The 15,079-nt window shown below is 40.1% G+C and overlaps 1 protein-coding gene across 3 annotated transcripts in view; it reads right to left on the bottom strand.

The window, feature by feature from the left end:
• Positions 1 to 14,955, bottom strand: part of LOC139465889 (uncharacterized) — a 51,263-nt gene extending 36,308 nt beyond the window's left edge. For 2 of the 3 annotated variants that reach the window (XM_071247890.1, XM_071247872.1), the window contains exons 1-2: positions 14,900 to 14,955; positions 12,631 to 12,924 (exon numbers count right to left, since the gene is read on the bottom strand). In XM_071247890.1, the coding sequence (XP_071103991.1) occupies positions 12,631 to 12,882 (252 nt within the window). In that variant the 5' untranslated portion in view covers positions 12,883 to 12,924; positions 14,900 to 14,955. Of the gene's footprint in view, positions 1 to 106; positions 630 to 12,630; positions 12,925 to 14,899 lie in introns of those variants that run through there. The other variant, XM_071247880.1, reaches the window with a different exon arrangement.
• Positions 14,956 to 15,079: the final 124 nt, after the last annotated feature.

Below are 15,079 nucleotides of genomic sequence, written 5' to 3'. Positions count from 1 at the left end.
ATTTTCAAACACAAAATACTCAACACTCAATAACCAAACAGCAATCCTTACAAACTACACACAGCATTTTTACTCGAATAATTAACTGATATCAAACAATTCTCACCTTCATTTCAGCAAATCTCAGCTGTTTGATAAAAAGATCTGTGGCGAAGCTCCAACCAAATCCACTCGTCCTGCATATCGCTGCCTTCAGCTGGTGGGTGTCTTCTGTCACTCAAATTTTCACAAGCCATCTGTTGACTTGGAGGGTAATCAAACAAAATCATTTAAAAGTCTGTGACAGAAAAAGACAACCGCCACCTGAAGTAGGCCAGTGCTGCTCCCTCCCCCTCCAACCTCAGCCTTCAAGCATCTTGTGTTACATGGTCCCACGACAGAAGCTGCTGAGGGAACTAGTCCATTTCACTCCATCCCCATCAATACACACTTTCCTCATCTCCACTGGCAGTGTCCAAGAGTACAAATCCAGCCTGAAATCTGTCCTAAAATCTCAGTGCTTCCTCCAGCTCCTACCTGCTATCCTACAAGTTTGACGTAACCTACATTTAGATGAGGCCTAGTTAGTTTTTGAGCCTGGGACGGCTTGGCTCTTTGCCAGCTGAGCTATTCCTTGGATTATTGGAAAGTGTGTCACACATGCCGCCAACATGCCCATTCTCACAGAGTTTGCATCATGCATGTCATGTGACCCACATTGTGCTTGTATCAATGAGGGTTGCTAGGAGAAGACCCCACTACCTACATTATCATAAATCAAGCATAAATTTGTATACACACTGATGTCACGCACATTTAACCCTTTCACAGCAGTTCTGTTTTAGCCTTCAACGTTATTTTGTTTGAGCTGAATAAATGATGATGCTATCCTATTTTTTAACCTTGTTCAAATTGCATATGTGATTGTTGTTTCACATGAGATTAAAACTGATATACATTATATTTAACAATTCTGAGGAAAAGAAAGATAATTATTGATATTTATATAATTTAAAACTTCAAGTGTTTTTTTATGATTTATCACAACAACAGAATTCTCAACAGAACATCTTTTTCAACTATCAAATTTTTTTTACTAACCATAAACGATAAAGTTTATATTTTTTAACACATCATTGCGACTAATCCACTGATTTTATTCCATTAATCCAGTCTGTACCAGAACCTTTTGAGTCGACTGTCAGGACATGTTTCACATTATTTTCAGCATATTTTAGTATAAATGTGGTAGTATAATGTGATCTACAGACATGAAGATGTTGTACGACACTCAGGCTTCAGACTTATGGCTTAAGTAACTCACTGAAAGTCTACCAAATTCAAACTATAACTATATCAAGTATTTTGCACACAAAAATGGAATATACATACATACGTATGGATTTTGATTACATGCACTTCAAACATGGTGAGGTTACCAGTTGGCAAATTACATATTTAACTAAATCAACATTAACTTGGAAATGTAAAAAGATTTGGAACAGGTTTCATCCCAAAATATGGTGATCTGAACAACAGGACCTGTTTGAAGCCTTGTTACTCACAGGGTGATCTGAAGCACAGGTCCTGTTTGAAGCCTTGTCAAGCACAGGGTGATCTGAAGCACAGGACCTGTTTGAAGCCTTGTCACTTACAGGGTGATCTGAAGCACAGGTCCTGTTTGAAGCCTTGTCACTTACAGGGTGATCTGAGGCACAGGGCCTGTTTGAAGCCTTGTCACTCACAGGGTGATCTGAAGCACAGGGCCTGTTTGAAGCCTTGTTAGGCACAGGATGATCTGAGGCACAGGTCCTGTTTGAAGCCTTGTCACTCACAGGGTGATCTGAGGCACAGGGCCTGTTTGGAGCCTTGTCACGCACAGGGTGATCTGAGGCACAGGGCCTGTTTGGAGCCTTGTCACTCACAGGGTGATCTGAGGCACAGGTCCTGTTTGAAGCCTTGTCACGCACAGGGTGATCTGAAGCACAGGGCCTGTTTGAAGCCTTGTCACTTACAGGGTGATCTAAGGCACATGTCCTGTTTGAAGCCTTGTCACGCACAGGGTGATCTGAAGCACAGGACCTGTTTGAAGCCTTGTCACTTACAGGGTGATCTGAGGCACAGGGCCTGTTTGAAGCCTTGTCACTCACAGGGTGATCTGAGGCACAGGGCCTGTTTGAAGCCTTGTCACTCACAGGGTGATCTGAAGCACAGGTCCTGTTTGAAGCCTTGTCACTTACAGGGTGATCTGAGGCACAGGTCCTGTTTGAAGCCTTGTCACTCATAGGGTGATCTGAGGCACAGGGCCTGTCTGAAGCCTTGTCACGCACAGGGTGATCTGAAGCACAGGTCCTGTTTGAAGCCTTGTCACTTACAGGGTGATCTGAGGCACAGGTCCTGTTTGAAGCCTTGTCACTCATAGGGTGATCTGAGGCACAGGGCCTGTTTGAAGCCTTGTCACTCACAGGGTGATCTGAGGCACAGGTCCTGTTTGAAGCCTTGTTAGGCACAGGATGATCTGAGGCACAGGGCCTGTTTGAAGCTTTGTTAGGCACAGGGTGATCTGAGGCACAGGGCCTGTTTGAAGCCTTGTTAGGCACAGGGTGATCTGAGGCACAGGGCCTGTTTGAAGCCTTGTCACGCACAGCGTGATCTGAAACACAGGGCCTGTTTGAAGCTTTGTTAGGCACAGGATGATCTGAGGCACAGGATGATCTGAGGCACAGGACCTGTTTGAAGCCTTGTCAAGCACAGGGTGATCTGAACCACATGACCCGTTTGAAGCCTTGTCACGCACAGGGTGATCTGAACCACATGACCTGTTTGAAGCCTTGTCAAGCATGATCTTGTCGTTAAGAATGTAACAACTTATGGCTAAGAATTAATGTAGGACTTGCCAGGACGAAACTCAGTACTGGTATGAGCGTGTCACATGGCGCATAAGCTCAGCTCAACAAGTGATCTCTTTAGGTGTATAAGCACTGAATACAAAAACAACATATACAGATATATCAAAACTCCTTTAAGCACACAAGATCTTCCGCCGCTCACCGGCTCTTCAGGTGTAATGAAAATTTCAATGTAGTCATAGGCGAGGCACAACGGCAGTATTTGTGATGTCATGATGCCTATGCTTTTACAGTTAGTGACAATAGAGGGAGACGTAAAACATAGTCATAGGCGACAGACATTATGGCTTGACATCTTAATGCCTTCGATGTCAGAATTCCGTGACAAGAGCGTGAGTAGCAAATACATTGTGGTGTGTGTGCACAAATAAACATAGAAATATATAGGAAAGTTTTGAATATTATACTTTAGAATTGAGGTTAGGTTTCAAAAGCCTAACGAACATCTGTTCTGAAATCATTGTTAAACAATGAATATAAGGGAAAGACAGTAATATGGCCACTCACGCATTCATCAATGTCTTTATGTAACATACATTTAGATATCAGATTTGTTCACTGTGTACGATCATTCAGCCTTTTAGTTGCATACCAGTTCCTCCAATATAATGCTCACCGCTCACTTCTACTTTTGAACAATCCCCATGAGTGTGTGAGTGAGTGAATTGGGTTTAACACCGCTTTTAACAGTATTCCAGTTACATTGTGGCATCTCAGCTTAATGTGTGAGGAAAGCCCGAAGTGATGCAGGTCTCAGACGTTTACCACTTCGGTGAAACCCACTAGCACGGGTATGGTGCTGACAAACCTAGAAACATAATCGGGGCGAACCGGGATTCGAACTTACAACCATAGGTTTCTGGCCTGCCCAAGGGACGCAACTCTGCACAGCGAATCGCGGCGCCTTAGACGACTGGGCCACCTGTGCCCCTACAATCCCCATGAAGCTCAATGTGCATATTTGCACTCACACCCTAATGCATCTCTGTCTCTCTGTCTCTCTCTATCTCTAGCAGTAATGATGGCGGCCTGTAAATAATCAAGTATCGACTAGACAATCCAGTGATTCAATCTACGTAATGGGATACCTGCGATGATTTATGTATTTTTTGTTCTTCACTGATGAGAGAAAGACATACTTGTGCTAGATGATGCCAATCCCTTGATAAATGTGTGTCAAGCTCCTCTAAAGCACAATGTCTCCTTTACAAACTGACACACATACCACAAACCTAAGGTCACAATGAATTAAGTATTTCATTTTCAACAATTTCTTTTTAGAAAAAGTAAGGTGGGATAATTATATTTCATAAATTTTTCATATTGCAAATATACTGTCTCTGTAATATTGTGACTGTTGATGGATACAAATAACAGCAGTGATAATGAAAGGGAGAATCTGTTGTTGAGCACTCACTCACTCCCTAACAAACATCAATCAGATAACCTTTTTGTGTTGACATAGACTCTTTTATTTCATATTCCATACAAAGTGCTATGTCAACACAAAAAAGTTATCTGATTGATGTTTGTGAGTGAGTGAGTGGGTGGGTGGGTGAGTGAGTGAGTGAGTGAGTGAGTGAGTGAGAGTGAGTGAGTGAGAGTGAGTGAGTGTGTTGTATACTGTCACAGCAAGCAATGGTCCTGCTATAGCATGGCACCCTGTAACTAAAAGACTAATGCAGACATCAGGGCACAACTACCACCACATGTGACCACCACATGTTCATCGGTGAGTTCCTGTGACAAGCAAGGCACATCTAAATGTTCACTGGTGAGTTACATTTTCTTGCAGCCAGTGGCAAAATGGTTTGTCTTCCTATCTTTCATTATCATCTAAAGAACTTTGTTTCAGAACATGGGTGCACCGGTTGCTGTTTGGTCTGATGCACCCAATCCTCATTTTATCCCTTCAAGTGTCGAGTGACAGTCAGGGTAGCACCAAGTACCTACCTTTAACTTGCTGAGCAGAACAAAAGACCCGTGAAACAAGAACTGAAACTATTCAATGCAGGGCTGGGACAGGTAACTCAGGTACTCGGATCGGGTGGGTCCTGAGTAGGACCCAGGTACCCACAGTCCTACCCAGACCTGTGGTTAGTCATGTGATATTTTGTTTTATGACAAAATCTCACTATAGCTCAGTGGTAACACTACAAGAGCCTAATGTTTGCAATTCTTTCTGATGATGCACACATTCCCTTGACCAGGGTGACTTGTATATGTTTGAGTAAAGATAAAGCTTCAGTCAACTTCAGTGTACACATGATCTGATTGTTTGATACATGCATCTCAATAGCTTTTTGTCAGGGCTGCGGTAAAACAATTCCCAGTCAGCCATTTTATTCCCAACTCTTGAGACCTGCAGTGGGTACCTGGGTAGCGTCAGGTAATAAGGGGTCAAATCAATGACCTGAAGCGATATTATAAACAAATATACAAATCAGGGAGTACTATAGAAATCAAACCTACAGGGGACTACAGGAAAACAGTGCCACTGGCGCCAACCAGTCTTCCAAGAGCTGTATAAAGACTATAATGAACCCCAAATGTCGGATATATATACATATATACACACACAGAGACACACATTCAGCCATGACGCTGATCACTTCCTGTCATCAGTAACCTGGGGCTGAGGGCCTCTCTTCTTGTGTTATAAATAATTACGATGTTCACCTGCATCTAATTTATCAAGATAGGAATGACACATATTTAACTGGGAACATCTGCATTGGGACAAGTTCATTCTCATTAGTCATGGTAACCTTTTTAAATAAAATAACCAAATAAACATGACACATTATTAATTAAAAATAAAGTTAATATTCACACTTTGACTGAAACTTGTTTAGCTTGTGCACATTCTATTGTCTCAAGGTCTAGGAAGAAACACTGAGAACAATAATATAATAACAATACAAAAATAATACACTGTCAGTTAAGCTTGATATAATCCGTGGGGGCTCCAGGTAAGAACTGCTCCCCAACAACTAATGCTGGTTGTGAGAGGCGATTTAATGGATTGAGTGGTCAGGCTAGGTGACATGGTTCTGACAGAGTGTCAGCATACCCTGACGATGTCGACTGTGGCTCAATACCTATCACTGGATTTTCTGGTCCAGATTCAATTATTTACTGATTGCCCCCACATACCAGGAATATTGCTGAGTACAGCATTTAACAACAAACACCGGAATCAGGTCTGGCATATAAAAAATATATAACATTTTAAAATAATCTTCCCCCCAAAAAACAACATAAGATATTTCAGGGTTTTTTACCAGATGGTTACAATATCAAGTCAAATAATATAACATCTTCAATTCCCACATCATAAACAAAAAATACCATGTGTAAAATAATTATTCTGATCACACACCCACTGGCAACATGCCAAAAACATCAATACTAATTGTCTTGGTTTCTAGGTCAAGTTTCCGACCCACCCCTGTGGAGCCTCAGTAAATGGGCAGGGCTACTCCCAGAAATAGGTCAGAGGACTGAAGCTCACAGATCTATTTGTCCTGAGGCAAGTTCTCCCCTGCTAGTTCCCCAATGTAATGCCAGTGGCAATGCGAAAGCTGAAAGGTTTGGCTAAATAAAGCCGTCCTTCCCACCTGACCTCTCATGAAAGCTATATGCCTGGGGTCAATCTGACATATAGGATTGTGTTCACGGTGTAAGTGGGGTTTAGAAACATCTGTGATAATGGGGAAATGTCCAGAAATCAATACCAACTTATATTAACAGGATCATTCTTAACATAAGTCAGCTGAATTAGGTCCCCTGGACATATATCATGATTCATTGTAGCTCTGAACTTGACAGAAATTTCAAAACACATATATCACTAGTTGACAATGACTATGAGGCAAATCAGTTGTTCAGTTATACATCACACCTCAAACCATGATCATGCACTGATCACCAATCAGATAGTTTCTGTGAATAACTCTCTCAAAATGCCATTTCCTCTCACAAACGAACTTGAGAGACAATCAATGAATGAATGAATATTGTTTTACACCACATCAGCAATTTTCCAGCTTTTCACGGCAAACATATACAGTCTATTGAACAAAAAAGTTAGAGGTCATGGATATTTTGGGAGATATGTTTATGAAATAGTGTCTACACAACATATATATCCCCAAAATAGTCACATTTTTCGTTCAGTATATATAATTTGCAACAGTGAAGGGTGGGCAAGTATCCAATGATACATTATGCATGTACATGTTAACATTATTATTTCCAGTTAGCACACTGAAATATCTTCACATATTTTTTTAATTTGAAGTTTACCCGATATACAGCTTTCCATTGGATGAGAGACCGGTCACATGACCACAACATTGAAGGTCATAAGTGTATGAACGACACAATTTGATGTTCATACGTTTTTCACGAGACCGTTTTCTTGAAATGACGTAAACACTAACAGACTACCTACATTCCTGGGGAAAACCCTGGAAGTTCCCTAGCACCAAAACACACAGAAGCATTCTTTCTGTTCATTTAGAACCTTTAATCTCAAACTCAGGGTTTACATTGAGAAAAGCTCCCATGTTTATACAGTTTGGCCCTCACTCTATGAAGATTCATACTCGAATGAACTCACACAAAGTGAAAGTCAATTCTTAGTGACCATGGACTGTGGCACACATGATGAAAAAATATGCATTTCCGACCATGTTAGTCATTGTTATTTTATGCAAGTACATGATCATGGTAACATTATGATGATAATGCTTGATACACTGGACATGATATAACATAAAGAAACTAACTGACATACACGGTAGGGCTGGGACGAGTCCAAATTTACAACCCGGGTACCCACCACCCTATTACCCGACCCTACCCGGGTACCCGCTGTAGCTCTGAGGTGATGTCTCAAAATGTCCAATTGGGAACATTTTTAGCACAGCCCTGGCAAAACTTATTTAGATACAATAAACAATCTGGTCATTCATACACTGAAGTTGAATTAAGGTATATCTGTATTCAACATATGAAAAATCAGAAGGAACAGGTGCATAGTCAGAAAGAAATGCGAACATTAGTGACTTTAGTGTAACCATAGAGTTCTAGAATTTTTTTGTCATCAAACAATATATCACGTGACTAACCACGGGTCTGGGTAGTCCTGTTGGACCCACCCGACCCGGGTACCTGAGTTACCCGTCCCAGCTCTAAAACACGGTATGATAGTTGTCAGATGAAGCAGACATTACGTAGTAAATTAATTATTTCAACAAAACAGTGAATGTGTTTGTTTTGTTTGCTGTGTTTTAACTCAGCAGTCGGCAATATTTCAATATCCAGCCATATCAAATCTGGCTCAGACAAACCAGTGATTGATATGATGAGCATCACTGAAAGAGTTTGACAAGCATGGGTTAATGTTCTGCCAATACATTCCAATTTTTTCATTGCCATGAAGAGTGGCATGGTATTGCCTTTGTAGTTAGAAAGATCGGTTGGTACTTAATGATATTAGCGACCTTATGACCTGTCATATCATAGAACTATTTAAACAAGGTAGAGGATCTGATTGGCATTTCATTGATGTTCATGTTGATGATTCATTGCAATCTCTTTTCATATGTCTTTCTTGATGTCCTTATGCATCTTTGCAATTAAACGTGAAATGTTGGTGTTTAAGCAATCTCTCATCCCTTTGTAAACATTTATTCATCTTGTCACTTCATGTTTACATCACAGTAGCCTGTAAATACTCAAGTCTGAACTGGACAAACAAGGGGTTGATATTGTGAGCAACATCCTGAGCCACTGGGTTATGAGCATATACGTAACCAACCAATCACCGAGCCTGACCACCCCATCATAATTAGTAACCGCTAATGAAAAGCAATGGGTGCCACGAGTCAACTATAACAACCATCTGCCCATATGCATGATAATTTTTGGTCAGATACACATTGCATATGTGATCATTGCCAAGAGAAATTAAGACACACAAGACTACAAGAAATGTCTGTATTCATTTAATTGAATATGGGTATGACTGTGAAACAGTTTGAGATGAATCAGTAATCTTCAAGAGATTTACAAGAAATTATCTCTATAAGTGAATACATGGTGAAGGTCTCTAACGCCGCACTCAGCAATATTCCAGCTAAATGACGGCAGTCTGTAAATAATAGAGTCTGGACCAGACAGTCCAGTGATTGACATCCTGAGCATTGATCTACGCAATTGGGATATGATGACCTGCATCAAACAAGTCAGCAAGCCTGACCACCCCATCCTGTTAGTCGCCTCTTTCGACAAGCATAGTCGCCTTTAAGACAAAGCCTGGGTTGCTGAAGACCTATTCTACCCCAGATCTTCAGGGGTTTCTAACTGTCGGTGACTGACTTACAGCATTACACTTTCAGGACAGATAATCTATATTTTCAAGTATGTTATCCTATATATTATGATATATTACTCATTGTCAGTTTTAAAAAGTAGAAAAGAATAATGTATTTATGTCAACGCCATAAAGAAACTTCACTGAAGTCAAGCGACTGTTAAGATGAAATGTTATCATCTGTGACATAATGAATAATGGATAAGGTAATATTATATTCAGGGCTCGGTTTAGCCATCTATAACATGCACCAGTGCAACCAATTATTGAAAAATGCAACTTAATATTAATGTCTGTCACACAACACAAGTCTTTGAACACTATCATTACCTCTTGGCTTTATTCACCATACTACATCACTAATCCCTGTGTTCTGTGTAAATTGTCATGTTTTCTTGAGCTTGACATCATCAAAGTGTGAGTACATCAAGATTATATACAGTAATGTAGCTTCATCTATCCCTGATATTTAGATTATCCAACTAATGATAATCACTATGCAGTATGTGAGGGCTGCCATTGATGACATTGCCTCATAAGTACTGCAACAGGACTATTGTACTAAACAGTTATTGCTAAAAGTCATGAGATCTGACATTTTATTATTAAGAAATATTTTTGGGTGCAACCTGGTTTTGTCCGATGCAACTATGTTTACATGTCAACATGCACCTATACAGCTAAATCAAGCTCATTAAATCAAGCCCTGCATATTGTTCTCAACAATTATGTGATGTCATATAGAGAATCTCACCCAAGTGTCTTTTGATATCAATGTTAGCAGTGCTTTTTACACTTAAGACACTGCTTATTACTGTCTTCAAACTGAAAAATTGGAAGAATGATGTTGGATGATAAATAAAATCTCACCCTCCTGTCTTTTGATATGAAATATATCAACACAAGTTGATAAAAGTGGAAAAACTCGTGTTGATATATTTCATATCAAAAGACACGAGGGTGAGATTTTATTTATCATCCAACATCATTCTTCCAATTTTTCAGTTTGAAGACAGTAATAAGCAGCGTCTTAAGTGTAAAAAGTACTGCTAACAGCTTTAGTAGCAGAGCCATTAGTCATGTCATTTGATTGTTACGTCATGGTAACCAATGATGTCTAATGGCCAGCATTGTGATGCAATTTCATTTCAGCAATATCTACAATGTAGATATCTCTTGATCTCAACCAAGCTACATCTCCTGCGGGAACCTGGTAAGTTTTGGATGATAAATTGCTTTAACTCACCAGCATCAAGAATCAATATTAAAAATTATTTTACACTCCCATCTTTCTAGTCATGTGGGCAATGGAATTGCCATAAGACAAAGGGAAGTAACTCTAATATGAAATTGTCATAATCCTTGCTTATCAACATACATCAGGTATGAAATTTGATGGTAAAACCTGAGTTTTCTGATATTAAGTTTTATTTATAACTAATATTGCACCTATTAAAATATTTATTGTTGTAATAATTGCTGAACATCATGTAGATCATGTATACTGTTCAAAGTATTTAATCTAAAGCTCATAGCAATGAATCAAGTGATATAATCACAATACGAAGTTACAGACTGATAATCTAACTCGGTTATCCAGAATATTGCCATGCTAGGAGTGACAATGGTCACATCAACCTTCTGTCAGCATGGTCAGTTTGAGTAGGTTTGGAGTACAAAAATACCTGCAGATCATGAGTTATCCCAAATAGTAACACATTTCCTTGTGTATGGTGTGCACTAGCAACTGAAAACATCCTCAAACCTAATTTCTGGGAATTACATTATGGTCTTCCAGAGTCAGGTCCATTCAACCCAATCAACATTGATCAAGTCTTTATTCCTTGTCACAATAACAAAGTACTGTCTATTGGGAACATTAGAAAGCTGAAAAGTATACTACTCAAAAGAAGTTAAGGATCACCTTATTCTTTCATATTACTATAGTTAATCTCTCATGCCATGACCGATTAACATTACCAATATGAAAGAATCGGGTGATCCTTAGCTTCTTTTGAGTAGTATATAAGAAGAGATGAGGAAGTGGACGACATGCATCCATCCAACATCAGGTCAATAGTGTTAGTACTGATATGAGTGAGTGATGCTGTTGTCAGGAACTGATGATGAAGGCGAAAGTCAGGAAGGGGAGGGATCATTGTCTTCTTGTACTTGATGCTTGCACTTGATCCTCTCTTGTCAGTCTTGTGGAAATGATTCATGTCTGGACACACGCTTTTGTACATGTACTATGTACATTAACTTTCCTCAGTAAAGCAACTACACAACAGGATCCAGGCCAGACACAGCCATAAAACCCCTGGTCCTGAGGCCAGGGGCAACCTGCACAGGCTGCAGGGCTACTTGTTTCTCTTTTATCTAGTTGTATCTTGTTTGTTGTTTTACGCCACAGTCAGTGACATTCCACCTATATCCAGGGGCCTGTATATAATTGAGTCTTGCACAGACAGGCTGTGTATTACAATTAATTATAACACTGTCCAGGTAATGACAAGCCAAGAAATTAGGGGCAGATTTTCCCTTCCCTTCAATCATAGCCATGGAAAACAATGTTTACAATGTCAACGTAATAAGCGCCCCTCCCTAATAAGTGCCCACGTCAATATTTGCTAAAGGGATAAAATACTGAGAGCGATCGTTTTCTGTGTACGCCTAAAGACAAAATTTACAATTCTTACAAATGTTTTTTTTTCACCAAAATAATATTCTAATAAGCACCCCCATTTCTAATTTTGAGAGAGCCCTGGGCACTTATTACGTCGAATACGGTATTTATTTGTTGTTTAACACCTCAGTCTGCAGTATTGCAGCTGTGTCATGGTGGCTTGTGATTAAACAAGTCTGGGTCAGAATAACCAGTGGTTGAAATGACGAGCAACATCCTAAGTCAGTGTACGATGACATGCGTGAGTGAGTGAGTTGGGTTTAACGCCCCTTTTAACAGTATTCCAGTTATATCAAGGCGTGTCAGCTTAATGTGGGAGGAAAGCCCGAAGTGATGCAGGTCTCAGACGTTTACCACTTCGGTGAAACCCACTAGCACGGGTATGGTGCTGACAAACCTAGAAACATAATCGGGGCGAATCGGGATTCGAACCCACAACCATAGGTTTCTGGCGTGTCCAAGGGACGTAACTCTGCACAACATATTGCGGCACCTTAGACACTGGGCCACACGGCCCCCACGATGACATGCAATGAATCAGGTCACTGATCCGGACCACCCCATCCATTACATCGCATCTTAGGACATGTAAGACTACAGGAGACATTCTATACCGGAGTAATATCCAGTTATGTTACATTAACTAAAACATAAAAACTAATATTTTTACTCACCCTGTCTCCTTTGAAAAGTGTCCAGTCCTTTTTGGATATGGGTTGTACTACGACATGTGGAGGACGTCTGAGAGATATGTTAGTTTCTTTGGCTGCAGATGTCCATGGTCGGTTTTCATCATAATACCATTTCTTTTTACGAATGTCTCGAAAACCCTGGAAAGGTTTTCTAACTGTTACACCGGTTGCTTTTGCAATCTCTCGCTGTACATACTTCTTGAAATAGTTACACGCAACCACAGTGAGCCTCATTGTGAGAGATGCCCCACAGCTGGTTTCCTTTATGCTCACCGCCTGCAACATGAAAACATGGCTGAACTTCACAGGCCCCTATTCTTGAGGGAAGAAATATTGGTTACCAAATGAAAAATGTAATAACCCAGTTAAAATAGAAAACTCAATTGCTCAAAAAGTTATCAGGAGGTCTGTCAAGGGGTTCAATCCTTAGCAACATCATACCAAAGAGCATAAGATGGTACTCGTTGTTACCCTGCCTGGAGCTTGACATTATGGGAATAAAACAAGGACTGGTTGGCTTGGAGTCAGTATAGACATGGCACATGTCAGAGTAGTGTATCCATGTTAAACTGTGGCATGGTATCTCAGTGGGCCCACACCATAAAGTTTGCATTAGTTGGACTAGTCCAAGCAATCACACAGACAGACACACATGCATGTTACTATGTATGTGCAATAATCTTGAATGCAAAGTTTAACCCCATTTCACCTCACATGATCTTATACACCTCATCACAAATTAAACAAAACGATGCACTCAGCAATATTCCAGCTGTTGCCATGTTGCTGACAAACCTAGAAACATAAACAGGGCAAGCCGGGATTCGAACCCACAATCATAGCTTTCTGGCGTGCCCAAGAGACAGCGAATCACGGCGCCTTAGACAACTGGGCCACCCGTGACCCCGCTAACCCCTATGACCCCAGCACCTTCCTCCATCATGTTGATTTCAAACATTGTTAATACATGCCTCAGGAGCTTTAAAAAGGTTTTCTGTCATCTACATATTCAAATTCATTGACTTGTAGTAACTCTGAGTCTTGGCAACCGTAAAAAAGTAAGTCAAAATGGCCTATGTGAAACGAGATAATTTCCCTTTTTGCAACGTTATTCTGTTTGGGGTGACTTTGGGAGTGAGTTTGGTTTAACATAGCTTTGAACAGAATTTAAGTCATTTTTTCAGTTTGTCTGTTTGATGTGGAAGAAGAGCAAATGTGATGCAGGTCTAAGACGTTTACCACAGTGAGGAAACCACGAGTACAGGCATGGTTCACACAAGAAACTTGATCAGGGTTTTACAGTGGATACAATTCATGATCACAGGTTTCTTGCATCAAACATAGGTCAGCTTTCTATAACAACCCGGCTCAAATAGTCTTCAATTTGTCAGCACAATCAGTCCCTGTTTCCGAATGGTTTATTTCTGTCTGGAATTTAGTCTGAATAAAAGGACTCCCTTCCCCTCTCCTTCAAAAAACACAAATATTCCCTTGATACTAAACCCTGTAGGGTGGTTATTATTTTACATTCAGAACTGTAAGTTATGTTTCATTTTCGAGGGACTGCAACTGGGTATGCATGCTCCATGTCTCGCTGACTTGTTCCTGGAATTTAGAAGCCTCTCAGACATGCTAATTTGAAAGTTCATGGGACACGACCTCTTACAGAAAGTTGGTCAGTTCTAAATGGAGTGAGTGACTATTGCTCAACACATCAGAAATCAGTTCTTCATATAGAGGGAGAAGGCAAATCAGAGTGAAAGGTATGATTTTTAGGAGATTTTTGTAACAATCTACTTTGAGGTATGGGGAACAGTGAGTCGAAGTAATCCTTTTGAAATCGTCTTCCACATCGGAATATGGTTTCTCAACATGCAGTGATGACCGTAATTAGAAGTATTCTTAACAAACAGCTAGTCTCAGACATATATGCACTGGCAGGAAGTTAGATCAGCTGGCCTGGTCAATGAAAGTAATTTCGATCAATCAAGAAATAAGTGATTACTCTTCATCCACAAATATATGTCCCAAGAAACAGGGTCAGACCTTAGCGACTCTCAGTGTAGAGATTATTATTATTATTATTATTATTATTATTATTATTAAACCGAGGCTTTTACACTGTCCATTCATCACCGTTTATATGACACAAAAATACAGCTCTGTTTATTCAAAACGAAAAATAATTGGCCCATATAATTTAATTCCTTCCATGCGAAGCCTGTTCTATATCACTTAAGGGCATAATTACCTAATATTGCAATAAACCATGCCAAATACTTATGCTCTGTCTGAAACAAGCGTGTATGGGGGCTTGTCCTTGGATAAACAGGAAATAGTACTTGTGGAAAGACGTGACTGGGCTTCTGTCTATCCGGTATTGAATAAAATAACAAGGTATTTGCGCACATCTATAGTGATACCAGTTCAA

This window comes from Haliotis cracherodii, unplaced genomic scaffold, assembly GCF_022045235.1.
Source record: "Haliotis cracherodii isolate W230 unplaced genomic scaffold, xgHalCrac1.p SCAF_1, whole genome shotgun sequence".
NCBI lineage: Eukaryota > Metazoa > Mollusca > Gastropoda > Lepetellida > Haliotidae > Haliotis > Haliotis cracherodii.
This window is presented reverse-complemented; position numbering and strand designations above follow the sequence as displayed.